We start from the raw sequence: 27,735 nt of genomic DNA, 5'->3' as shown, positions 1-27,735 counted from the left end.
TTTATCCAAATGTAAAAACACTTGTGGACATCAGCAGCAGAGCTGTGTGCGCATGCTCTGCCCACAGCTAAAGTGAGACTGAGACTGGATCACATGACATTTCCCTGTGATGTCAGGCTGCGATTCCTTAAAGACCTTTTACACCAAATAGTGCAGCTGGATTTAAACAGAATCTGGATAACGACGAGGGATATAGACTAGGAGGCACAACACCAGCACAGAACAAATAGACAAAAAGGCCTGTTTCTGTGGTGTTAATCCCATAAACATCCAGGAAGGATCCAACATGAGGAATAAAATCCAATCTGTGTGTCCAGAATTTTACAGAACACAGACGATAGGAAGCTGCCCCCTGGATGGACAGAGCTCCCCACCCACCTGCCCCCACTTGGGCAGACTGCCTTACCCATCAATGCCATGAACATCGAGTGGAGCTTGAAGGTGACCAGAGGTTCTTTCAGTTTACGGAGGAAGTCTTTCAGTAACCCACAAACCACGTGGATGTTGGAGACTCGACTCAGCAACGGGAGACCCTTTCCTCGCACATAATTCTCTTTCAGCTCCCTCACAATCCGCTCACCACCCGGTACCCGGTAAATCCCAGGCTGGGAGGAGAGAGAGAGACAGTGTCAGAACAACGGACCAGCCCAACACACCGCAGCCCAACCAATCACACCGCAGCCCAACACACCGCAGCCCAACCAATCACACCGCAGCCCAACACACCGCAGCCCAACCAATCACACCGCAGCCCAACCAATCACACCGCAGCCCAACCAATCACACCGCAGCCCAACCAATCACACCGCAGCCCAACCAATCACACCGCAGCCCAACCAACCACACCGCAGCCCAACCAACCACACCGCAGCCCAACCAACCACACCGCAGCCCAACCAATCACACCGCAGCCCAACCAATCACACCGCAGCCCAACCAATCACACCGCAGCCCAACCAATCACACCGCAGCCCAACCAATCACACCGCAGCCCAACACACCCCAATCACACACTCAGCAAATCTGCTTCCAGCACCCTGGGCCTGCTCAACACAAAGCAACTGGAACCAGGGAGGAGGATACAGCGCGCGCACACACAGACAGACAGACACACACACACACAGACACACACACACACACACAGACACCACTCTCTACTAAACTTCACTCTGCACAAAGTTCCTCACCTCCTGCAATCCCCTCTGTTCAATTTCATTGATACAATGGATGACGAGAGATGGGATCATGGGACTGGTCAGTGGAGCAAAATCAGCAACTGTTCCCTGAAAGAGAGTGTCAGCGTTAACAATTACAAACTGACCGCTCAGTACAGCAGCCAAAACCCTGTTACTCAGGCTGCCCCTCTCACAGGGTCACATCCCTGGACATTAACAATCCTTCTGCTTCCTCAATCTGCCAGGATATTGAACCTGGAAGCACCCCCCCTTTCCACCACCCCCCCGCCCCCCCCCACATCTCCAAATGGCATGAAGACCAACCCACTCCAACTGCTCCCATGACTACACTCAATGACTCTGCTCTGATTGGACTGCAGGGAGAGGCAGACATTTGCTCACCTTGTCAGAAGCAGAGATTACAGACTGGCATCACCATAACCTCACTCCAACCTCCAAGGCGGCCTTCAAGACACAGGACAGCACAGAGTCGCTGAGCAGAGACTGATAGCCAAGTTCCGCACATGAGGACGGCCTCAACCGGGATCTTGGGTTCATGTCACACTATCTGTAACCCCCACGACTTGCCTGGGCTTGCAAAATCTTCACTAACTGTCTTGTCGAGAGACAATACACATCTCTTTAACCTGTGCTTAACGCTCCCTCCACTCACATTGCCTGTACCTTTAAGACTTGATTACCTGTGAAGACTCGCATTCCAAACAGTATCTTGTAATTGACTCTTTGTCTATATATGTCCACTCACCTGATGAAGGAGCAGTGCTCCGAAAGCTCGTGATTCCAAATAAACCTGTGGGACTTTAACCTGGTGTTGTGAGACTTACTGTGCCCACCCGAGGCCAGTATCATAGAACATAGAACATAGAACAGTACAGCACAGAACAGGCCCTTCGGCCCACGATGTTGTGCCGACCTTCATCTGAAACCAAGATCAAGCTATCCCACTCCCTATCATCCTGGTGTGCTCCATGTGCCTATCCAATAACCGCTTAAATGTTTCTAAAGTGTCAGACTCCACTATCACTGCAGGCAGTCCATTCCACACCCCAACCACTCTCTGCGTAAAGAACCTACCTCTGATATCCGTCCTGTATCTCCCACCACGAACCCTATAGTTATGCCCCCTTGTAATAGCTCCATCCACCCGAGGAAATAGTCTTTGAACGTTCACTCGATCTATCCCCTTCATCATTTTATACACCTCTATTAAGTCTCCCCTCAGCCTCCTCCGCTCCAGAGAGAATAGCCCTAGCTCCCTCAACCTTTCCTCATATGACCTACCCTCCAAACCAGGCAGCATCCTGGTAAATCTCCTCTGCACTCCTTCCAGCGCTTCCACATCCTTCCTATAGTGAGGTGACCAGAACTGCACACAATATTCCAAATGTGGTCTCACCAAGGTCCTGTACAGTTGCAGCATAACCCCACGGCTCTTAAACTCCAACCCCCTGTTAATAAAAGCTAACACACTACAGGCCTTCTTCACAGCTCTATCCACTTGAGTGGCAACCTTTAGAGATCTGTGGATATGGACCCCAAGATCTCTCTGTTCCTCCACAGTCTTCAGAACCCTACCTTTGACCCTGTAATCCACATTTAAATTTGTCCTACCAAAATGAATCACCTCACATTTATCAGGGTTAAACTCCATTTGCCATTTTTCAGCCCAGCTTTGCATCCTATCTATGTCTCTTTGCAGCCTACAACAGCCCTCCACCTCATCCACTACTCCACCAATCTTGGTGTCATCAGCAAATTTACTGATCCACCCTTCAGCCCCCTCCTCTAAGTCATTAATAAAAATCACAAAGAGCAGAGGACCAAGCACTGATCCCTGCGGCACACCGCTAGCAACCTGCCTCCAATCCGAAAATTTTCCATCGACCACCACCCTCTGTCTTCGGTCAGACAGCCAGTTGCCTATCCAATCGGCCAACTTTCCCTCTATCCCACACCTCCTCACTTTCATCATAAGCCGACCATGGGGGACCTTATCAAACGCCTTACTAAAATCCATGTATATGACATCAACTGCCCTACCTTCATCAACACACTTAGTTACCTCCTCAAAAAATTCTATCAAATTTGTGAGGCACGACTTGCCCTTCACGAATCCGTGCTGACTATCTCGGATTAATCCGCATCTTTCTAAATGGTCGTAAATCCCATCCCTAAGGACCCTTTCCATCAATTTACCAACCACCGAAGTAAGACTAACCGGTCTATAATTACCAGGGTCATTTCTATTCCCTTTCTTAAACAGAGGAACAACATTCGCCATTCTCCAGTCCTCTGGCACCATCCCCGTGGACAGCGAGGACCCAAAGATCAACGCCAAAGGCTCTGCAATCTCATCCCTTGCCTCCCAAAGAATCCTAGGATACATTTCATCAGGCCCAGGGGACTTATCGACCTTCAGTTTATTCAAAACTGCCAAGACATCCTCCCTCCGAACATCTATTTCCTCCAGCCTATTAGCCTGTAACACCTTCTCTTCCTCAAAAACATGGCCCCTCTCCTTGGTGAACACTGAAGAAAAGTATTCATTCATCACCTCGCCTATCTCTACTGACTCCATACACAAGTTCCCACTACTGTCCTTGACCGGCCCTAACCTCACCCTGGTCATTCTTTTATTCCTCACATAAGAGTAAAAAGCCTTGGGGTTTTCCTTGATCCGACCCGCCAAGGACTTCTCATGTCCCCTCCTAGCTCTCCTAAGCCCCTTTTTCAGCTCATTCCTTGCTAACTTGTAACCCTCAATCGAGCCATCTGAACCTTGTTTCCTCATCCCGACATAAGCTTCCCTCTTCCTTTTCACAAGACATTCCACCTCTTTTGTGAACCATGGTTCCCTCACTCGGCCAATCTCCGTATCATCGCAAATATATCCACACTCCTCTAACGCTGGCCTCTGGGACATCCGGAATTTCCAACTGGCAGCCAAACCTTCAGTAGTCTTGGCCCGGAGCTCTGGAATTCACTCAGACCCACTCTCCCTCACTGTCCCATTCCCCCTGCACCTTAATGTCTACTTTTATCCCAGGCCCAATATCTCCGTATCGGACTCCGTATTCAACAGGGAAATAAAAGCAGAAAATGCTGGATAAACTCAGCCAACCTGTAACATCTGAGAGAGAGAAAGAGTTAATAAAACAGCACGTTACAAGGGAACCAAATTCAGGTTCCGAGTTTGGTCAGTAGGAGAGTTTACATTGAATACTTCAGATTCCCGGCACCCACAGGATTTTGCTTTATTCAGTGTTAAATAAATAATGTTCGATAATCATCCAATCAAGGTTCTGGAGACAAAACCAGAAAATGCTGGAAAATCTCAGCAGGTCTGACAGCATCTGTGAAGGGAGAATAGAGCCAATGTGGAGAGTCTGGACGACCCTTCGTCAGGGCAATGAAAACTGGAAATAGGATGAGATTGATAGTGTTGTGGTGAGGGAGGGGGGGGATACAAACAGACAAGCTTCAAGGCTCAGTGCCTTAATGCCCGGAACATTCGCAATAAAGTGGATGAACTGATCGTGCAGATAGATGTAAACGGGTACGATGTAATTGGGATTACAGAGACATGGCTGCAGGGTGACCAGGGATGGGAATTCAATACCCCAGGGTGTTTAGTATTTATAGAATCATAGAATCCCTACAGTGCAGAGAGGGGCCATTCAGCCCATCGAGTCTGCACCGACCACAATCCCACCCAGGTCCCATCCTCGCAACCCCACATATTTACCCTGCTAGGGCGGCACGGTAGCACAGTGGTTAGCACTGCTGCTTCACAGCTCCAGGGACCTGGGTTCGATTCCCGGCTCGGGTCACTGTCTGTGTGGAGTTTGCACATTCTCCTCGTGTCTGCGTGGGTTTCCTCCAGGTGCTCCGGTTTCCTCCCACAGTCCAAAGATGTGCGGGTCAGGTTGATTGGCCATGATAAAATTGCCCTTAGTGTCCTGGGATGCGTAGGTTAGAGGGATTAGTGGGTAAATATGTAGGGATATGGGGGTAGGGCCTGGGTGGGATTGTGGTCGGTGCAGACTCGATGGGCCGAATGGCCTCTTTCTGTGCTGTAGGGTTTCAATGATTTCTAATCTCCCTGACACTAAGGGTCAATTTACCATGGCCAATCCACCTAACCCACACATCTCCGGAGTGTGGGAAGAAACCGGAGCACCCAGAGGAAACCCACGCAGACACGGGGAGAACGCGCAAACCCCACACAGACAGCAACCCGAGGCCGGAATGACAGGCATAAAGGAAAAGGTGGTGGAGTGGCACTGCTGGTTAAAGAGGAAATTAACACGATAGTGAGAAAGGATATTCGCTCTGACAACATGGAGTCTGTGTGGGTGGAGTTGAGAAATACCAAGGGTGTCATATATAGACCCCTAGTGGTGCTGTTGGGAATGTTATTAAACATGAAATTAGAGATGCATGTGATAAGGGAATCTCGGTGATCATGGGCGAGTTTAATCTGCACATAGATTGGGCAAATCAAATTAGCCACAATGCCGTAGAGGAGGAATTCCTGGAGTGTTTACGGGATGGTTTTCTTGACCAATATGTGGAGGAACCAACCAGAGAGCAGGCCATCTTAGACTGGTACTGTAATGAGAAAGGAATCATTGCCAATCTAGCTGTACGAGACCCCTTGGGGATGAGCGACCACAACATGATAGAACTTTTTATCAAGATGGAGAGTGAAGGAGTTGATTTGGAGACTAAGATGCTGAATCTTAATAAAGGAAACTATGAGGATATGAGGCGTGAGTTGGCCTTGATAGATTGGGGAGAGTTACTTAAAGGGATGACAGTGGATAGGCAATGGCAAACATTCAAAAAACGCATGGGGGAATTGCAGCAACTGTTTATTCCTGTCTGACACAAGAGCAAAAGAGGGCCAATCCATGGCTTACAAAGGAAATGAGAGAGATCTAAGGAAGAAGCATATCAATTGGCCAAGAAAAATAATAGGTCTGAGGATTGGGAGCAGTTTAGAATTCAGCAAAGAAGGACCAAGGGATTGATTAAGAAGGGGAAAATACAGTACGAAAGTAAGCTTGCAGGGAACATAAAGACAGACATTAAGAGTTTCTATAGATACGTGAAGAGAAAGAGGTTGGGGAAGACAAATGTAGGTCCCCTGCAGACAGAAACGGGGGAATGTATAATAGGGGACAAAGAAATGGCCGAGCAACTGAATACATACTTTGGTTCTGTCTTCACAAAAGACACAAATCAGATGCCAGAAATGTTGGAGAATGCAAGATTTCGTGAGGGGGAAGAACTGAGGGAGATCAATATTAGTAAAGAAATGGTGCTGGGAAAATTGATGGCATTGAATGTGGATAAATACCCAGGGCCTGATAATTTGCATCCCAGAGTACTTATGGAAGTGGCCCTAGAAATAGTGGATGCATTGAAGGTGTTACAGGCTAATAGGCTGGAGGAAATAGATATTCGGAGGGAGGATGTACTGGCAGTTTTGAATAAACTGAAGGTCGATAAGTCCCCTGGGCCTGATGAAATATATCCTAGGATTCTTTGGGAGGCAAGGGATGAGATTGCAGAGCCTTTGGCTTTGATCTTTGGGTCCTCGCTGTCCACGGGGATGGTGCCAGAGGACTGGAGAATGGCGAATGTTGTCCCTCCATTTAAGAAAGGGAATAGAAATGACCCTGGTAATTATAGACCGGTTAGTCTTATTTCGGTGGCTGGTAAGTTGATGGAAAAGGTCCTTAGGGATGGGATTTACGGCCATTTAGAAAGATGCGGATTCATCCAGGATAGTCAGCACGGATTCGTGAAGGGCAAGTCGTGCCTCACAAATTTGATAGAATTTTTTGAGGAGGTAACTAAGTGTGTTGATGAAGGTAGGGAAGTTGATGTCATATACATGGATTTTAGTAAGGCGTTTGATAAGGTCCCCCATGGTCAGCTTATGATGAAAGTGAGGAGGTGTGGGATAGAGGGAAAGTTGGCCGATTGGATAGGTAACTGGCTGTCTGATCGAAGACAGAGGGTGGTGGTGGATGGAAAATTTTCGGACTGGAGGCAGGTTGCTAGCGGAGTGCCACAGGGATCAGTGCTTGGTCCTCTGCTCTTTGTGATTTTTATTAATGACTTAGAGGAGGGGGCTGAAGGGTGGATCAGTAAATTTGCTGATGACACCAAGATTGGTGGAGTAGTGGATGAGGTGGAGGGCTGTTGTAGGCTGCAAAGAGACATAGATAGGATGCAAAGCTGGTCTGAAAAATGGCAAATGGAGTTTAACCCTGATAAATGTGAGGTGATTCATTTTGGTAGGACAAATTTAAATGTGGATTACAGGGTCAAAGGTAGGGTTCTGAAGACTGTGGAGGAACAGAGAGATCTTGGGGTCCATATCCACAGATCTCTAAAGGTTGCCACTCAAGTGGATAGAGCTGTGAAGAAGGCCTATAGTGTGTTAGCTTTTATTAACAGGGGGTTGGAGTTTAAGAGCCGTGGGGCTATGCTGCAACTGTACAGGACCTTGGTGAGACCACATTTGGAATATTGTGTGCAGTTCTGGTCACCTCACTATAAGAAGGATGTGGAAGCGCTGGAAGGAGTGCAGAGGAGATTTACCAGGATGCTGCCTGGTTTGGAGGGTAGGTCTTATGAGGAAAGGTTGAGGGAACTAGGGCTGTTCTCTCTGGAGCGGAGGAGGCCGAGGGGAGACTTAATAGAGGTTTATAAAATGATGAAGGGGATAGATAGAGTGAACGTTCAAAGACTATTTCCTCGGGTGGATGGAGCTATTACAAGGGGGCATAACTATAGGGTTCGTGGTGGGAGATACAGGAAGGATATCAGAGGTAGGTTCTTTACGCAGAGAGTGGTTGGGGTGTGGAATGGACTGCCTGCAGTGATAGTGGAGTCAGACACTTTAGGAACATTTAAGCGGTTATTGGATAGGCACATGGAGCACACCAGGATGGTAGGGAGTGGGATAGCTTGATCTTGGTTTCAGATAAAGCTCGGCACAACATCGTGGCCCAAAGGGCCTGTTCTGTGCTGTACTGTTCTATGTTCTCCCCATAATCTTTGATCCCATTCGCCCCAAGTGCTGTATCCAGCTGCCTCTTGAAGACATTCAATGTTTCGGCATCAACTACTTCCTGTGGTAATGAATTCCACAGGCTCACCACTCTCTGGGTGAAGAAATGTCTTCTCATCTCCGTCCTAAATGATCTATCCTTAATCCTCAGACTGTGACCCCTGGTTTTGGACTCCCCCCACCAACAGGAACATCCTCCCTGCATCTACCCTGTCTAGTCCAGTTAGAATTTTATAAGTCTCTATGAGATCCCCCTCTCATTCGTCTGAACTCCAGTGAAAACAATTCTAACCCAGTCAATCTCTCCTCATACATCAGTCCCGCCATCACCGGGAATCAGCCTGGTAAACCTCCTCTGCACTCCCTCGAGAGCAAGAACATCCTTCCTCAGAAAAGGAGACCAAAACTGCACACAATACTCTAGGTGTGGCCTCACCAAGGCCCTGTATAATTGCAACAACACATCCCTGCTCCTGTCCTCGAAACCTCTCGCAATGGAGGCCAACAGACCATTTGCCTTCTTTACCGCCTGCTGCACCTGTTCTCTCTGGAGCGGAGGAGGCCGAGGGGAGACTTCTCGAGGTTTATAAAATGATGAAGGGGATAGATAGAATCCTAGGATATATTTCATCAGGCCCAGGGGACTTATCAAAGTAGAACAAAGAACAGTACAGCACAGGAAACAGGCCCTTCGGCCCTCCAAGCCTGTGCCGCTCATTGGTCCAACTAGACCAATCGTTTGTATCCCTCCATTCCCAGACTGCTCATGTGACTATCCAGGTAAGTCTTAAACGATGCCAGCGTGTCTGCCTCCACCACCCTACTTGGCAGCGCATTCCAGGCCCCCACCACTCTCTGTGTAAAATACGTCCCTCTGATATCTGAGTTATACCTCGCCCCTCTCACCTTGAGCCCGTGACCCCTCGTGATCGTCACCTCCGACCTGGGAAAAAGATTCCCACTGTTTACCCTATCTATACCCTTCATAATTTTGTACACCTCTATTAGATCTCCCCTCATTCTCCGTGTTTCCAGGGAGAACAAGCCCAGTTTACCCAATCTCTCCTCATAGCTAAGACCCTCCATACCAGGCAACATCCTGGTAAACCTTCTCTGCACTCTCTCCAATGCCTCCACGTCCTTCTGGTAGTGCAGTGACCAGAACTGGACGCAGTATTCCAAATGTGGCCTAACCAGCGTTCTATACAGCTGCAACATCAGACACCAGCTTTTATACTCTATACCCCGACCTATAAAGGCAAGCATACCATATGCCTTCTTCACCACCTTCTCCACCTGTGCTGCCACCTTCAAGGATTTGTGGACTTGCACACCTAGGTCCCTCTGTGTTTCTATACTCCTGATGGCTCGCCATTTATTGTATAACTCCTCCCTACATTATTTCTTCCAAAATGCATCACTTCGCATTTATCTGGATTAAATTCCATCTGCCATTTCTCCGTCCAATTTTCCAGCCTATCTATATCCTGCTGTATTGTCCGACAATGTTCATCGCTATCCACAAGTCCAGCCATCTTCATGTCATCCGCAAACTTGCTGATTACACCAGTTACACCTTCTTCCAAATCATTTATATATATCACAAATAGCAGAGGTCCCAGTACAGAGCCCTGCGGAACACCACTGGTCACAGACCTCCAGCCGGAAAAAGACCCTTCGACTGCTACCCTCTGTCTCCTGTGGCCAAGCCAGTTCTCTACCCATCTAGCCACTTCTCCTTGTATCCCATGAGCCTTAACCTTCTTAACCAACCTGCCATGAGGAAATTTGTCAAATGCTTTACTGAAATCCATGTAGACAACATCCACGGCCCTTCCTTCATCAACCGTTTTTGTCACTTCCTCAAAAAACTCCACCAAATTTGTAAGGCACGACCTCCCTCTTACAAAACCATGCTGTCTGTCACTAGTGAGATTCTTCCGTTCTAAATGCGCATACATCCTGTCTCTAAGAATCCTCTCCAACAACTTCCCACGGACGTCAAGCTCACTGGCCTATAATTACCCGGGTTATCCCTGCTACCCTTCTTAAATAACGGGACCACATTCACTATCCTCCAATCCTCAGGGACCTCACCCGTGTCCAATGAAGAGACAAAGATTTCCATCAGAGGCCCAGCAATTACATCTCTTGTCTCCCTGAGCAGTCGAGGATAGATGCCATCAGGCCCTGGGGATTTGTCAGTTTTAATGTTACCTAAAAAACCTAACACTTCCTCCCTTGTAATGGAGATTCTCTCTAACGGGTCAACACCTCCCTCTGAGACACTCCCAGTCAACAAGTCCCTCTCCTTTGTGAATACCGATGCAAAGTATTCATTTAGGATCTCCCCTATTCCCTTGGATTCTAAGCATAATTCCCTTCCTTTGTCCCGGAGAGGTCCAACTTTTTCCCTGACAACTCTTTTGTTCCTAACATATGAATAAAATGCCTTAGGATTCTCCTTAATCCTATCTGCCAAGAACATTTCGTGACCTCTTTTTGCCCTTCTAACTCCCCATTTGAGTTCTTTCCTACTCTCTCTCTATTCCTCCAGAGCTCCATCTGTTTTCAGTTGCCTGGACTTAACATACGCCTCTCTTTTCTTTTTGATCAGATCCTCAATTTCCCTGGTTATCCACGGCTCTCGAATCCTACCTTTCCTATCTTTCCTTTTTACAGGCACATGCCTGTCCTGCAGCCTTATCAACTGTTCCTTAAAAGACTCCCATATGCCAGATGTGGACTTACCCCCGAACAGCCTCTCCCAATCAATGGCCACCAATTCCTGCCTAATCCGGCTACAGTTATCGACCTTCAGTTTATTCAAAACTGCCAGGACATCCTCCCCCTGAACGTCTACTTCCTCCAGCCTATTAGCCTGTAACACCTTCTCTTCCTCAAAAACATGGCCCCTCTCCTTGGTGAACACTGAAGAAAAGTATTCATTCATCACCTCGCCTATCTCTACTGACTCCATACACAAGTTCCCACTACTGTCCTTGACCGGCCCTAACCTCACCCTGGTCATTCTTTTATTCCTCACATAAGAGCAAAAAGTCTTGGGGTTTTCCTTGATCCGACCCGCCAAGGACTTCTCATGCCCCCTCCTAGCTCTCCTAAGCCCCCTTTTCAGCTCATTCCTTGCTAACTTGTAACCCTCAATCGAGCCATCTGAACCTTGTTTCCTCATCCCTACATAAGCTTCCCTCTTCCTTTTTACAAGACATTCCACCTCTTTTGTGAACCATGGTTCCCTCACTGGGCCATTTCCTCCCTGCCTGACAGGGACATACCTATCAAGGACACCCAGTATTTGTTCCTTGAGAAAGCAGGATTAGGCTATTGAGTTGGACGATCAGCCATGATGGTGATGAATGGGGGAGCAGGCTCGAAGGGCCAAATGGCCTCCTCCTGTTCCTATCTTCTATGTTTCTGTACTGTTGTGGTGAGGGTGAGGAGGGGTTTGCGGTGGGTGGGGGGTGGGTGTTAGAGAACCACAGGTGGGTGGAGCTGGAGGAAAGGAGAGAAATTGACAAAGGTATCTTGGACAAAAAGACAAATCTTGAGTATTTTCTGTTTTTGTTTCAGATTCAAAGGCGAGTTGTTCTTGTTGCAGAGACAACGCGAGGAACGCGTCCATCTGGTGTCCTTACCTGGCCATTTTTGACAGAAGTCAGTGTGAAATTGGGAGCACAAAGTGTGGGACATCGATCCTTACAGTCTGGGTGTGACACCAAGTTGCAGCAACGACACTTCAACGCCAGTCTCCCAAATCTGATCCGTTTCCCACAGGGAACACACGCCTCCGGCATAATGACCTGAGACACACCAGAGAAGCCAGCCTCAGACACACAGCAGCAGCAGCCAATCAGCACGGTGATGTGGAATTAGCTGTCAGACTGAACAGGGATTGTATTTCACAACAAGATGTTAAATTGAGGTCCCGTCTGCCCCCCGACCCCGCTCCGTCATCGACAAGGTCACGGCTGATGTAATTGTGACCCGAACGCCACATTCCCCAGACCCCCGGTGATTGTGACCCGAACGCCACATTCCCCAGACCCCCGGTGATTGTGACCTGAACGCCACATTCCCCAGACCCCCGGTGATTGTGACCCGAACGCCACATTCCCCAGACCCCCGGTAACCTTTGACTCTCGTTAGTCACAAATCCACCCACCTCTGCCTTCTATTGATTGGCCCAATCAGAGCTCCACCAATACTCAGACCTCAAAGAATTTCCTTCACCTTCAACGAGAGGTCCCGAGCTCTAGTCTCTCCCACAAGGAAAAACATCCTCCCAGAACCTGTCAGACCCCCTCACAATCCAATTTGTTTCAATAAGATCACCTCAACCTTCGCCACTGGATACAAGCTCAGCCTCCCCAACCTTCCCTCCCTAGCTCACCCCCGCCCCCTGCTCCCTAGCTCACCCCCGCCCCCTGCTCCCTAGCTCACCCCCGCCCCCTGCTCCCTAGCTCACCCCCGCCCCCTGCTCCCTAGCTCACCCCCGCCCCCTGCTCCCTAGCTCACCCTCGCCCCCTGCTCCCTAGCTCACCCTCGCCCCCTGCTCCCTAGCTCACCCTCGCCCCCTGCTCCCTAGCTCACCCTCGCCCCCTGCTCCCTAGCTCACCCTCGCCCCCTGCTCCCTAGCTCACCCTCGCCCCCTGCTCCCTAGCTCACCCTCGCCCCCTGCTCCCTAGCTCACCCTCGCCCCCTGCTCCCTAGCTCACCCTCGCCCCCTGCTCCCTAGCTCACCCTCGCCCCCTGCTCCCTAGCTCACCCTCGCCCCCTGCTCCCTAGCTCACCCTCGCCCCCTGCTCCCTAGCTCACCCTCGCCCCCTGCTCCCTAGCTCACCCTCGCCCCCTAGCTCACCCTCGCCCCCTGCTCCCTAGCTCACCCTCGCCCCCTGCTCCCTAGCTCACCCTCGCCCCCTGCTCCCTAGCTCACCCTCGCCCCCTGCTCCCTAGCTCACCCTTGCCCCTCCCATCCCAGTTAAGTGCATGTTTGGTGAACTGCTTCTAATGTAATTTCTCAAGTAGGGAGACACAATACTCCAGATGTGGCCTCACCAACACCCTGTATAAACAAAACAACTCAACTTTAATATTCCATTCCATTTGCAATAAAAGACAACATTCATTTACCTTCCTAATCACTAGCTGTATCTGAAAACCAACTTATACCAGGACACCAGATCCCTCTGTACCAGCCTAAAGAGGAGCTGTGTGCCCCAGTCAGTTAGAAAGGCATTCTGCAAGTCCTCATCCTCCAATAATGGAGCTATTGACCTGAGCATTAACTATTCTAACACAATGGTTTCAATAAGTGGGCCTCATTTAGCCAACACAAAACCAGTGTCCAAGAACAAAAGGAAATCTTGACTCCAAGATTCCAGCCTTTATCCAACATCAAGGAGGAGTGACGGGAGGCATGTCACATGACCTTCCCAAGCCACACTGCGGAGCTGAACTCCAGCAGTTACTGTTTGACCTCCAAAGTGAACCGGGCTCCAGGCAACAGCCTGTGCTGTCTATCCTCAAGCTGGGTGGCAGCAGAAAGAACTCCGACCCTCGTCAAACCTGCTAACAGCTGGAACGTTGCAACTCGCGTCTCCAAGACTAACTCTCTGCACCTGTCTTTTCCCATTGAGGAAATCTCTCTGGAAAGACGGATCACTCTGCAATTAGTGAACTTCAAGAAGCCTTCCATTCCGCTTCTGACTCTGGACACACGTAAAACCCAAACTTTGTTTTTATTTTGGTCGTGCCCTGAACTCTCTTCCGTTACGCAAGTGAAAAGGGGTTGAAGATGCCAAACCTCAAATCGCATATGTAAAAATACACCGACCCTTTTATTTAACCTCACCTGTGGTTGGTTGAGAGAGATTCAGAGAATTGGGGAAAATCTGCTACCGTTTCAGAAGGGGGAAATCAGAATGAGAAACTCCTTTCTGTCTGGGGAGGTGGTAGTGAGTGGGGAAATCAGGGCAGTTTAAATAATCCTCCCTAATGTCCTTAACACCCCCTGCACCGTGCAGCCTCGTCCTGTGCAGCAGACCCTGGCATTGGACAGATGGATTCCCACATCGACAGAACTCCCTTTATCCACCTTGCCTGTTACTTCCTCAAAGCTCACTCATCCGCCGGGATTCTCCGGCCGCGCCCACCTAAAAACTGGAGAATCCTGCCCGAGGTTGATGGATCTTGACCCGTTCCGCCCCTCGCCCGCTACAATTCCCATGGCAGGTGGGATGGGAGAATTCCATCAAATTACTCTTCCGCGTAGCAATGTTGATTCTGCCTCATCGCTTATGATTCAAGTATCCTTCTGGAACCTCATTGATAGATTCTAGAATTTTCCCAACGACAGGCGTTAGACTGACCCTTAGCTTCCCGATTTCCCGCCTCTCTCCTCCCTCGGATAAAGATGATACATTGGCTTATCTCTCTCCTAATCTCAGCCAGGCCGGCCCAATCGGAGTGTGCCATTTTACCGTTTTGGAGACGAAGTTGTGTGGTCTGGTTTGAGTTGCCTTCCGGGGGGTTGTGAACGGATCGGGAGACGGTGTCCCGGGAGGTGCCGGGGCAGTCAGGAGGGTCTGTCGGTTTTCCACAATGCGGTTCTCTGGAATCTGTTCTGTAACAGAAGGTAAACAGAGTCAATGAGTTTCCCAGTGCACCACAATGGATTCACTTCAGATACTAACAGTGTGGATCTTTCTCTGCAATTAGCAATCACTGTCACGCCTCGGTTCCCGGCAGCTGTGTAGAGGTTCAGATCGATTCTGAAAGGCAGGTGTTACCCCAAACACTCATGTTCGGAGCTGAGAAAATCGGGGGTTTGGCAGGTTAATCTATTCTGGAGGAGGTGGGGGGGAAGGAATTAAATACAAAAACATCCTGGGGATCTTTTGAACGTGAATTAGAAGCAGATTGTCGATGGCTCGGGGCAGGGGGTCCACAAAGGTGGCCTGAGGGGGTGGGGGGTGGGGGGGGGGGGGGGGGGGGGGGGGAGGGGGAGGGGAAGAGGGGGGGGGGGGGGGGAAGATTCCAGAGAGATGGCCCCAAGTATGAAGGGGGTGGGGATTCTCAGGTGGCTCGAGAGGTGTAGGGGGGAGGATTACAGAGAGGGAGGGGGAAAGAGAGAGGGGAGAGAGAGAGAGAGAGGGAGGGGGCGGGGAGCGGGAGAGGATTACAGAGAGAGAGGGGGAGGTTATGGAGGGAATTTGCAAAGGTGAAAGTTGGAGTGTTGCAGGGTCAGAGGTCAATGGGGTGTCGCCAAGCCCAGGGTCAGAGGCCGAACAGGAAGAAGTTAGTGGTCCCAGGGAGTGTTCCCATCCCCCAGCTTCTCTGATCCACAAACCTGCCAAGCTGGGGAGTCGTCTGTTCCACTCTACATGCCGGCGACGAACTCGTTCCCTCGGAGAGTCCGTGCGGCCCTCGCACTCACTCCCTGTTTTACTGTCCGCTGTGTCGCCATCCTGGAAATCAATAAAAAACAGATTTGCATTTCTATAGCACCCTTCAGGATTTCCAGAGTATTTCCAGCCAACTGAATACCTTTTGCAGTGTAATCACTGTATAATGGAGGAAACACAGTCAGCAATTTGTACACAGCAAGATCCCACAAGCAGAAACGTGTCAATGACCCGATCATTTGTTATTGTGATGCCAGTTGGGGTTAATATTGGTCACAACACCAGAAAGAACTTCCCTGCCCCTCTATCCAGTGCCATAGCATCCTTCACACCCACAGAGAAATATAACATAGAACATAGAAAGCCACAGCACAAACAGGCCCTTCGGCCCACAAGTTGCGCCGATCACATCCCCACCTCTAGGCCTATCTATAGCCCTCAATCCCATTAAATCCCATGTACTCATCCAGAAGTCTCTTAAAAGACCCCAACGAGTTTGCCTCCACCACCACCGACGTCAGCCGATTCCACTCACCCACCACCCTCTGAGTGAAAAACTTACCCCTGACATCTCCTCTGTACATACCCCCCAGCACCTTAAACCTGTGTCCTCTCGTAGCAACCATTTCAGCCCTTGGAAATAGCCTCTGAGAGTCTACCCTATCCAGACCTCTCAACATCTTGTAAACCTCTATTAGGTCACCTCTCATCCTTCGTCTCTCCAGGGAGAAGAGACCAAGCTCCCTCAACCTATCCTCATAAGGCATGCCCCCCAATCCAGGCAACATCCTTGTAAATCTCCTCTGCACCCTTTCAATGGCTTCAACATCTTTCCTGTAATGAGGTGACCAGAACTGCGCGCAGTACTCCAAGTGGGGTCTAACCAGGGTCCTATAAAGCTGCAGCATTATCTCCCGACTCCTAAACTCAATCCCTCGATTAATGAAGGCCAGTACGCCGTACGCCTTCTTGACCGCATCCTCCACCTGCGAGGCCGATTTAAGAGTCCTATGGACCCGGACCCCAAGGTCCTTCTGATCCTCTACACTGCTAAGAATGGTACCCTTCATATTATACTGCTGCTTCATCCCATTGGATCTGCCAAAATGGATCACCACACACTTATCCGGGTTGAAGTCCATCTGCCACTTCTCCGCCCAGTCTTGCATTCTATCTATGTCTCGCTGCAACTTCTGACATCCCTCCAAACTATCCACAACACCACCTACCTTGGTGTCGTCAGCAAACTTACCAACCCATCCCTCCACTTCCTCATCCAGGTCATTTATGAAAATGACAAACAGCAAGGGTCCCAGAACAGATCCCTGGGGCACTCCACTGGTCACTGACCTCCATGCAGAGAAAGACCCCTCCACAGCCACTCTCTGCCTTCTGCAGGCAAGCCAGTTCTGGATCCACAAGGCAACAGCCCCTTGGATCCCATGCCCTCTCACTTTCTCAAGAAGTCTTGCATGGGGGACCTTATCGAACGCCTTGCTGAAGTCCATATAGACCACATCCACCGCTCTTCCTTCGTCAATGTGTTTGGTCACATTTTCAAAGAACTCAACCAGGCTCGTAAGGCACGACCTGCCCTTGACAAAGCTGTGCTGACTACTTTTGATCATACTAAACTTCTCTAGATGATCATAAATCCTGTCTCTCAGGATCCTCTCCATCAACTTACCAACCACTGAGGTTAGACTCACCGGTCGGTAATTTCCCGGGCTGTCCCTGTTCCCTTTCTTGAATATAGGGACCACATCTGCAATCCTCCAATCCTCCGGAACCTCTCCCGTCTCCATCGACGATGCAAAGATCATCGCCAAAGGCTCCGCAATCTCCTCCCTCGCCTCCCACAGTAACCTGGGGTACATCCCATCCGGTCCCGGCGACTTACCAACCTTGATGCCATTCAATAGTTCCAACACATCCTCTTTCTTTATGTCCACATGCTCGATCCTTTCTGTCCACCGCAAACCAGCAGTACAACCACCCAGATCCCTTTCCACCGTGAATACCGAGGTAAAGTATTCATTAAGCAGCTCCGCCATTTCTAACGGTTCCGCACAAACTTTTCTCCCTTCACCTTTTAAGGGTCCTATGCCTTCACATCTCATCCTTTTACTCTTGACATATTTGTAGAAAGCCTTGGGATTCTCCTTAATCTTACCCGCCAAGGCCTTCTCATGACCCCTTCTCGCTCTCCTAATTTCCTTCTTAAGCTCCTTCCTACATCCCGTATACTCCTCTAAATCCTTAACACCTCCTAGCTCTCTGAACCTTCTGTACGCCTCTCTTTTCTTATTCACCAGGTTCATCACAACCTTCGTGCACCACGGTTCCCGTACCCTACCAACACCCCCCTGTCTCATCGGAACGTTGTCATGCAGAGCTCCAGACAAACATTCCTTGAAAATCCTCCACTTTCCTTCGGTACTTTTCCCCAAGAATGCCTCCTTCCAATTTACCCGTCTAATTTCCTCCCTGATGACACTGTATTTCCCTTTACTCCAGAGAAACACTTTCCTAGCCTGCCTGATCCTATCTCTTTCCAATGCTATCGTGAAGGAGATAGAATTATGATCGCTATCCCCAAGATGCTCACCCACCGAGAGATCCTCCACCTGTCCAGGTTCATTAGCCAGCACCAGATCAAGTACAGCCTCTCCTCTAGTAGGCTTATCCACATACTGTGTCAGGAAACTCTCCTGGACACACCTAACAAACTCCTCTCCATCCAAACCCCTAGCCCTAGGGATATTCCAATCTATGTTTGGGAAATTAAAATCTCCCATCATGACAACTCTGTTATTCCTACATCTCTCCAGGATCTGTTTCCCCATCTGCTCCTCAACATCTCTGTTACTATTGGGCGGCCTATAGAAAACACCCAGCAACGTTACCGACCCCTTCCTGTTCCTAACCTCCACCCACAGAGACTCCGTAGTCAATCCCTCCACGGCGTCCACCTTCTCTACAGCCGTGACACTATCCCTGATCAACAGTGCCACTCCCCCCCCTCTCTTGCCTCCCTCCCTGTCCTTCCTGAAACATCTAAAACCCGGCACCTGAAGCACCCAGTCCTGTCCCTGAGACATCCAAGTCTCCGTAATGGCCACCACATCACAATTCGAAGCAGCAATCCACGCTCTAAGCTCATCCACTTTATTCACTACACTCCTGGCATTAAAATAGACACATCTCAGACCTTCAGCCTGAGCACTTCCCTTCTCCATCACTCGTCTAACCTCCCTCTTACCCTGTTTACATTCCTTATCTATTTGCGAGCTAACCTCCTTGCTCTCAGTCCCCTCATTTCGATTCCCTCCCCCCAACCTTTCTAGTTTAAAGTCTCTCCAGTAGCCTTAGCCAACCTCCAACTCGTGGGAAAGATAGTTCCTATATCGATGTCAGATGACCAGGCAGGGTCTGATCTTGCATTCAACCTCTGATCTTCGGGTAAGCGTTCTCCAAGGTGGCCTTCACGACACACAACAACGCAGAGACTGATAGCCAAGTTCCGCACACATGAGGACAGGATAGTTAGTGAGATTTTGCAAAGAAATTAGAGAGAGGTGCAAAATCTATAACTGGGGCTTTTAGTTATCCTAATATGGGTTGTGATAGAGGTCGTGTAAAGGGCACAGAGAGTGTGCAGACCTCAGAGTGTCAAGGAGAATGTTTTACATCAGTTATGTTCCTGACCTAATGAAAAGACTATTTGACTTGGTTCTTGGGAATGAGGCAGGCTGAATCAATCAAGATAGGAGGACATTAGGGATGTTATCAGAAGGCTTAGGTAAGCAAGGCACAATTTACTTGGAGGAGAGGGAAAGAAAGATCAACCTCAATGGGACAAGAATGGATCCTGTCCAGGGAAATGGGGATTGGCAGACAAACCTGAAACTGAACAATGGACTGCTTCTTGAGGAGAAACCTCAGGCTCCACTTATCTCAGCAGGGGACATGTAGGGCAAACAAATCCAGAGGTCTCAAAATTGAGAGCAGAATGAATAAGTGTGCTGATGACAGGTTGATAATACAAATGACAGTCAGGCTGCTTGTAGAAACTTCAGAGGAGATGTGAAGAAAGAAGCAAACAGCAAGTAGAAGAAGAGACTGGCAGCTAACAAAAGGCGTAAAAATGGTAACATTGCTGGAAATTCAGCAGGTCTGACAGCATCTGTGGAGCAGAGTTAAACAGTCCAATGTAACTTCTCGGAACTGAACCAGGCAGATCATCTGACATCAATATAGGAACTGTAACTGACACCAGCAAACCCTGTCGACCCAGCAAAGTCCTTCTCAATAACATCTGGGGGCTGATGCCAAAATTGGGGGAGCTGTCGTTCAGACAAGGAAACCTGATCACCATCGGCCGTGCCACGATCTGACAAGTGGTCATCGTCAGGTGAACAAATCACAAAAGGGAAATGCAGCAAGCTATCCTAACTCTTTTACCCCCGAGAAGATGATACACGTTCTGAAGTCAGAAGCCACAAATTCTAGTAACACCTCTGGGGATTTTAAATATTAAATTGAAACAGAAACAAAAAGAAAAGAAAACGGACACACAGACGGTTTAAATTAGTCTCAGAACATCCCCCACAAGTACTTCCAATTTAGTTAGACTCACAAATAAACACCATTTTCAGCAACAATCCTGAATAGATACGTTATCTACAAAATCAGTGATTGCACAAGGCAAACGCAGGGAAGGGCTTCGCTCCCTCCCATTCTATACATTGTAAAATAAACCCTGCTTTCTGTACAACACACACTTTTCTGGGTTGGTTGGGCAGCTGCCTGACTTTGCAACTTCACCGTTCCCTCTCACACATCATCATTCCAGGAGATCTTCCATGTCCACACCCAACACAGCTCACATCTTTCCTTTAGGATCTTCCTTTTTCATCTCGATTCCTTGGGATATCGCTGGGTCAAAATCCTGGAACTCTCTCCCTAACAGCACTGTGGGTGTACCTACACCACAGGGACTGCAGCGATTCAAGAAGGCAGCTCACCACCACCTTCTCAAGGGCAACTAGGGATGGGCAATAAATGCTGGCCTAGCCAGTGATAATGTGGAGATGCCAGCGTTGGACTGGGGTGAACACAGTAAGTAGTCTCACAACACCAGGTTAAAGTCCAACAGGTTTATTTGGTAGCAAAAGCCACTAGCTTTCACAGCGCTGCTCCTTCATCAGGTGAGTGAACAGAGTTGAGGGGGAACTTCTTCTCTCAGAGGGTAGTGAATCTCTGGAATTCTCTGTCCATTGAAGTGGTGGAGGCTTCCTCGTTGAATATGTTTAAATCACGGGTAGATAGTTTTCTGATCGATAAGGGAATTAGGGGATATGGGGAGCAGGCGGGTAAGTGGAACTGATTCGCTTCAGATCAGCCATGATCTTGTTGAATGGCGGGGCAGGCTCGAAGGGCCAGATGGCCTACTCCTGCTCCTATTTCTTATGTTCTTATGTTCTTATGTTCACAAACAGGGCATATAAAGACACAAACTCAATTTACAAGATAATGGTTGGAATGCGAGTCTTTACAGGTAATCAAGTCTTAAAGGTACAGACAATGTGAGTGGAGAGAGGGTTAAGCACAGGTTAACGAGATGTGTATTGTCTCCAGCCAGGACAGTTAGTGAGATTTTGCAAGCCCAGGCAAGTCATGGGGGTCACAGATAGTGTGACATGAACCCAAGATCCCGGTTGAGGCCGTCCTCATGTGTGCAGAACTTGGCTATCAGTCTCTGCTCAGCGACTCTGCGTTGTCGTGTGTCGTGAAGGCCGCCTTGGAGAATGCTTACCCGAAGGTCAGAGGCCGAATGCCCGTGACCGCTGAAGTGTTCCCCAACAGGAAGAGAACATTCTTGCCTGGTGATTGTCGAGCGGTGTTCATTCATCTCAATCTCAAAATCCTGCTGCTGAATAATTTAGTTGGAATCCACACTCTGAATGATCTACCTCTCTACAAAACATACCGATTCCAGATTACAGCACAATTGTACAGAGACAGGAACACGGGGTATATGTGCTCTGTATCCCTGATGGTGGCAGACAGATTGAGATACAGGATCCTGGGTTTTATTAACAGGGTATTAACAGGTCACGGGCATTTGGCCTCTGATCTTCGGGTAAGCGTTCTCCAAGGCGGCCTTCACCACACACGACAGCGCAGAGTCGCTGAGCAGAGACTGATAGCCAAGTTCAGCACATGAGGACGGCCTCAACCGGGATCTTGGGTTCATGTCACACTATCTGTAACCCCCACTACTTGCCTGGGCTTGCAAAATCTCACTAACTGTCCTGTCTGGAGACAATACACATCTCTTTAACCTGTGCTTAACCCTCTCTCCACTCACATTGCCTGTACCTTTAAGACTCGCATTCCAACCATTATCTTGTAAATTGAGTTTGTGTCTTTATATGCCCTGTTTGTGAACAGAACTCCTACTCACCTGACGAAGGAGCAGCACTGTGAAAGCTAGTGGCTTTTGCTACCAAATAAACCTGTTGGACTTTAACCTGGTGTTGTGAGACTTCTTACTGTGTTTACCCCAGTCCAACGCCGGCATCTCCACATCATTTTATTAACAGGGGCATCGAGTACAAAAACAAAGCATGTTACGGTAAACACTGCTTCAACCTCAGGGGCAGCCGTGAATCCACCTCTGGCCATGTTTCAGGGAAGGAGTGAAGTCCCTCATCACCAACACCAGGTTAGGAGAATAGATTGGAGAAGTCAGGAGTGTCCTTGGACAGAAGGTGGAGATAGAGATATTCAAAATCAGGAGTAAACCTGGTGGAAGGATCTAGAACCAAAGAGCACTGATTCATAGTCACTACAACAATCCACCAAAACATTCTCCCCCTCTGCACTCCTTCAACATCCCCAATCCTTGCCCAGGAATCTCAGGCACCCTGTCTCAATGCTCATCGACAACCAGAAACCGCTTACCTTTCCGGGTGTGGAAGTCAGCCCATTCCCAGGCTGGTCAGAAGAAAGAGAGCGCGACCTCCTGGGAGCTACTGGAGGGCGATCGACCAGAATACGACTGGAACGCTGCAGAAAGAGACACAGGAAGATCCCAGGGTAACTGACCAATCTCAGCCTCAGCCAAGAGAAAGCAAAACAAGAGGCAAAGCATAGGTTTCCTACCCTCTTGCCCCGATTCTTGGGTTTGATCAGTTTCGCTGCTGACGAATTCGCATCCTGCAACGAGAGAGACACACACAAAGCCGGAATCTCTTCCAGCATCACCCCTTTCCGAGAATGCCTGTGATTCCACTCTGCCCTCAACCCACCCAAATGTGTCATAGAAATCATAGAAACCCTACAGTGCAGAAGGAGGCCATTCGGCCCATCGAGTCTGCACCGACCACAATCCCACCCAGGCCCTACCCCCACATATGTTACCCGCTAATCCCTCTAACCTACGCATTTTAGGATTCTAAGGGGCAATTTTTAACCTGGCCAATCAACCTAACCCGCACATCTTTGGACTGTGGGAGGAAACCGGAGCACCCGGAGAAAACCCACGCAGACACGAGGAGAATGTGCAAACTCCACACAGACAGTGACCCGAGCCGGGAATCGAACCCGGGACCCTGGAGCTGTGAAGCAGCAGTGCTAACCACTGTGCCACCGTGTCGCACCAAACCCAACAGCCAGAACCACGACCCTCTTCCCCCACCCCCAGAACCCCTCCCACACCCTCTGAGGTGGGGGGGGGGGGGGGGGGGGGGGGGGGGGTGGGGGGGGAGGTCTGAGCAATGACAATAGCCCAGTCAGAACCCGGATACATTAATGCCCCCCCCCCCCTATCCTTCCATCGAGCCCGCGCCAACTCACCAGCGCCTCGTCACAGGTTCTGTCGTAGCTGATACTGGAACAGGAGAAATTAGAAGTCATCGTTTCATCAACAGCACAGAGCCTGGAAAAGGAAACAGGAAGTCAGGCCAAGGGACAGAAGGTGCTGCATTTCCATAGCATCTCATCACCAGGACATCCCTAAACATTTCAGAGCAAACAAAAGTGTTGAGGGTGGAGATTCACAGTAACATGGTTGACTCTTCAGGGCCCTGGGGCTGGTGTGGCAAGCTGGTTGTATCAAACCACAAGAGGGTAAATAAACCTTGTGGAGGTATGAATGCTGCCACCTTAGAAAGCACCTAGAGATTGGCAATAAACGCTGCCCTTGCCAGCAATGCCCAAGCTCCAAGAACAAAAACAAAGTGTCATTGTCAGAGGCTCCCGAATCTTTCCAGTAATGAAGACTCTGAGATCTCACCAGCAGGAAGTCCCTGACGTCAGTGTGGCTGCGCGCAAATCTCAGAGTCTCCACAGAGGATGATGTTACTGGGGCTGGAAAAGCAGCTCGTGCTGGGAGGTCACCGTGCAGACTGTACCTGGCACTGGCCTGCCCCTTGGGCCCACTCTGGGCTGTTAGGGCCTTGAGGAGATTCCGCTGATCTTCATTCAGCAGCGCCAGGCTCGGAGCTTCATCCTTCAGCACATCGTGAACCAACTGCAGCCTGCGTTCCTGGAGAGGGAAAAGCACAACAGATAGGAGACAACACTGGACCAAGGGGTCAGTGGCCAGCACACAGGAGGGAGCCATTTAGGATGGGGCAGGGAAGGGGGTGGGAATGTGGAAAATAAAGGAGGGCGTTATATAAGCAGTGTTCCAATCCAGCTCCTCAGCTTGCAGCCGATATGGGAATGATACGAGAGGATATCTGCCTGGAGAGTGGGATTGGAGCAGGTTAACACACTGATCGCCTGTATCTAGCCCCCAGCCTGAAAATAGAACAATTTGCCCCCATTCGGAGCGGTGGAAGGGACGGAGCTTGTGGTGAATATTCAGAAATCAGCAGACAGCACAAGGTGCTTCAGCGAATGAGATACTTTGATTTGGAAATAGAACGTTACACTGAGTAATCTCTGCTTTAGGGATATTGCAGTGAGGGTCACGGGTCCAGTAATGGGCAGTAATACACTGGAGTGAGTGAGAGCTGTCTCAGTGAGGTGGAGAGATTGAAATCGGAAAGTTCTCCTCAGAAGAGTAGGGTAAAGGGAGATTTATTTTCTATCTGGAAAGTGGGTCAGTAACAAATAACCAGAGGGTTAATTATGATGTGGAGATGCTGGTGTTGGACTGGGGTGAACACAGTAAGAAGTCTCACAACACCGGGTTAAAATCCAACAGGTTTATTTGGTATCACTTTTTTTTCTGCTCAGCGATTCTGCGTTGCCAGAGGGCGAATTAATATACAATGTGGAGAGAAATGAGGAGGAAAGTCTTTGCGCCGAGGATGGCTCGCTAAGATTGGGAATGTACCGACAACCTGTTGGAATTGGATTCCATCGGAATGTTCAAGCGCTGCTGGACCTGTACTTGCTGAACCAATCCTAGTCACAGGCAGGAACATTCATTGGATAACTCTTTCAGATTGCAGGGAAAGGAGCAATGGGCCGAAAGGTCTCCTTCCACAATTCCAACAGAATACCCTCCCCATCAAAAACTCTCAACTGTTTCACATAAACTGCCCCATAACAAAACATAAACCCTGTGGACAACATTAAACTCTGAACCACTAGGGTCCATTCCGCTTCCCTAATGCTGCCACAATCGACATTTCCTCTCAGCAAACCTTAGAATAGAATCATACAGCGCACAAGAGGCCCTTCGGCCCACCGAGTCCGCACTGACACACCAGAAACACCTGAACCCCACCTAATCCCATTGCCAGCACTTGGCCCTTAGCCCTGAATGTTATGATGTGTCAAGTACTCATCCAGATACTTTTTAAAAGGATGTGAGGCATCCCGCCTCCACCACCCTCCCAGGCAGCGCATTCCAGATTGTCACCACCTTGTGGGTAAAAAAGTTTTCCTCACATCCCCCCTAAACGTCCTGCCCCTCACCTTGAACCTACATTCCCTCATGACTGACTCTTCAAATAAGGGGAACAGCTGCTCCTTATCCACCCTGTCCATGTCTCTCATAATCTTGTACACCTCGATCAGGTCGCCCCTCAGTCTTCTCTGCTCCAGAGAAAACAACCCAAGTCTATCCAACCTCTCTTCATAGCTTAAACGCTCCGTCCCAGGCAGCATCCTGGTGAATCTCCTCTGCACCCCCTCCAGTGCGTTCACATCCTTCTGATAATGTGGCGACCAGAACTGCACACAGTGCTCCAGCTGCGGCCTCACCAAAGTTCTATACAACTCCAACATGACTTCCCTGCTTTTGTAATCTATACCCCGATTGATAAAGGCGAGTGTCCCGTATGCCTTTTTCACCACCCTATTAACATGCCCTTCTGCTTTCAGAGATCTGTGGACAAACACGCCAAGGTCCCTTTGTTCCACAGAACTTCCGAGTGTCCCACCATTCATTGAATACTTTCTTGTCAAATTACTCCTTCCAAAGTCTATACATCACACTTTTCAGGGCTAAATTCCATCTGCCACTTATCTGCCCATTTGACCATTCAGTCTATATCTTTCTGTAGCCCAAGACACTCAATCTCACTGTCACCCACCCGCCCAATCTTTGTGTCATCGGCAAACTTACTGATCCTACCTCCCACATAGTCATCAATATCATTTATGTAAATGACGAATAATAGGGGGCCCAATACAGATCCCTGTGGTACACCACTGGACACTGGCTTCCAGTCACTGAAGCAGCTTCTGTCATCACCCTCTGTCTCCTACAACTGAGCCAATTTTGAATCCACTTTATCAAATTACCCTGTATCCCATTTATCTTCTTTACAAGTCACCCATGTGGGATCTTGTCAAAGGCTTTGCTGAAATCCATATAAACTACATTGACTGCACTGCCCTCATCCACACACCTGGTCACCTCCTCAAAATATTCAATCAGATTTGTTAGGCATGACCTCCCTCTGACGAAGCCATGCTGACTCTCCCTGATCAAGCTTTGCCTCTCCAAGTGGGGAGATTTCATTGATCTGTTCAAACCATGAAGCGCGTTGATAGGATGAATCTGGAGAAGCTGTTTGCAGTGACAGGATTGGTCAATTTCCAGAGAACACAGTTTGATGATGATTGGCCAGTGATCTGGAATTTTGTCCTGAAACATCATTGGAGGTAGAATCAGTAGCAAGGAGGCCATTGGGCCCATCAAGGTCGTGCTGGCAAGATCCAAATTAACCCCACTCCCCTCACTCCATCCCCATAACTCGGCAAGTTTAAACTTCCCTTTCGAATCATTCATTGCTGCTTTCTCTGCATTGAGAGCACCTCACAGGTCATAGAGGAGGAGCGAAGGAGAAAGTGAATCTTTTTGAGCATGTGTGGGACCCAGGCCTACAATTTAACACAGCCTCAGCCCCAAGCACGCCCGACTCCAAGTCGCTGAGATAGTGGAATTGGTGGAAACACATTCCCACCCAAAGCCATGGATAATACTGCAGTAACCGGGGGAGCACCTGGGGAAACCATTGCAACTTATTGCAAGTTAAGACAAATCTCAGAACATTGCGACTTTGGAGCCACACTCAACGATATGCTGCAGGACCGCTTAGTCTGTGGGGTAAATAACGTCATCCAAAGGAAGCTATTAACTGTGGCAGGTATAAAGTTTAAGGCGGTGCGAGAGATAGTGTTGGTGATGGAGCGCGCTGAAGGGCACACAGGGGCTACAGGGTCGCACAATGGCACCGCTCAGCACTGAGGGTGGGTAGCTGCAATGAGCAAAAATGAAAAGCAACGTCTGCCCATTCTGTGAGTTAGCAACGTCCTGTTATAGTCGATTCCTCACTGCCTGCACTCGCCGCTAACCAATCCACTTCCAGCTGCTTTAGCAACACAGGTTGTCTGTTTTATTCTGGATTCCAGTATCATATTTAATCTTAAAAAAGCCGTGGTCCCATCCCCGACCCTCGGGGTACAGCACTGTCTACAATTCCCGACCCTCGGGGTACAGCACTGTCTACAATCCCCGACCCTCGGGGTACAGCACTGTCTACCATCCCCGACCCTC

General features: G+C 49.2%; 1 protein-coding gene across 1 annotated transcript in view; it reads right to left on the bottom strand.

Annotated features, from left to right (window-relative positions):
* LOC144504029 (rac GTPase-activating protein 1-like) overlaps nt 1-27,735 on the bottom strand; it is a 49,971-nt gene that overhangs the window by 11,600 nt on the left and 10,636 nt on the right. Inside the window, exons 3-11 of the mRNA XM_078229183.1 lie at nt 24,128-24,261; nt 23,571-23,604; nt 22,878-22,931; nt 22,677-22,781; nt 15,653-15,770; nt 14,784-14,926; nt 11,940-12,104; nt 1,188-1,283; nt 407-605 (exon numbers count right to left, since the gene is read on the bottom strand). Coding sequence (XP_078085309.1) covers nt 407-605; nt 1,188-1,283; nt 11,940-12,104; nt 14,784-14,926; nt 15,653-15,770; nt 22,677-22,781; nt 22,878-22,931; nt 23,571-23,604; nt 24,128-24,261 — 1,048 coding nt within the window. The remainder of the gene's footprint in view (nt 1-406; nt 606-1,187; nt 1,284-11,939; nt 12,105-14,783; nt 14,927-15,652; nt 15,771-22,676; nt 22,782-22,877; nt 22,932-23,570; nt 23,605-24,127; nt 24,262-27,735) is intronic.

This window comes from Mustelus asterias, chromosome 14 (genome assembly GCF_964213995.1).
Source record: "Mustelus asterias chromosome 14, sMusAst1.hap1.1, whole genome shotgun sequence".
In the NCBI taxonomy this organism is placed as follows: Eukaryota; Metazoa; Chordata; class Chondrichthyes; order Carcharhiniformes; family Triakidae; genus Mustelus; species Mustelus asterias.
This window is presented reverse-complemented; position numbering and strand designations above follow the sequence as displayed.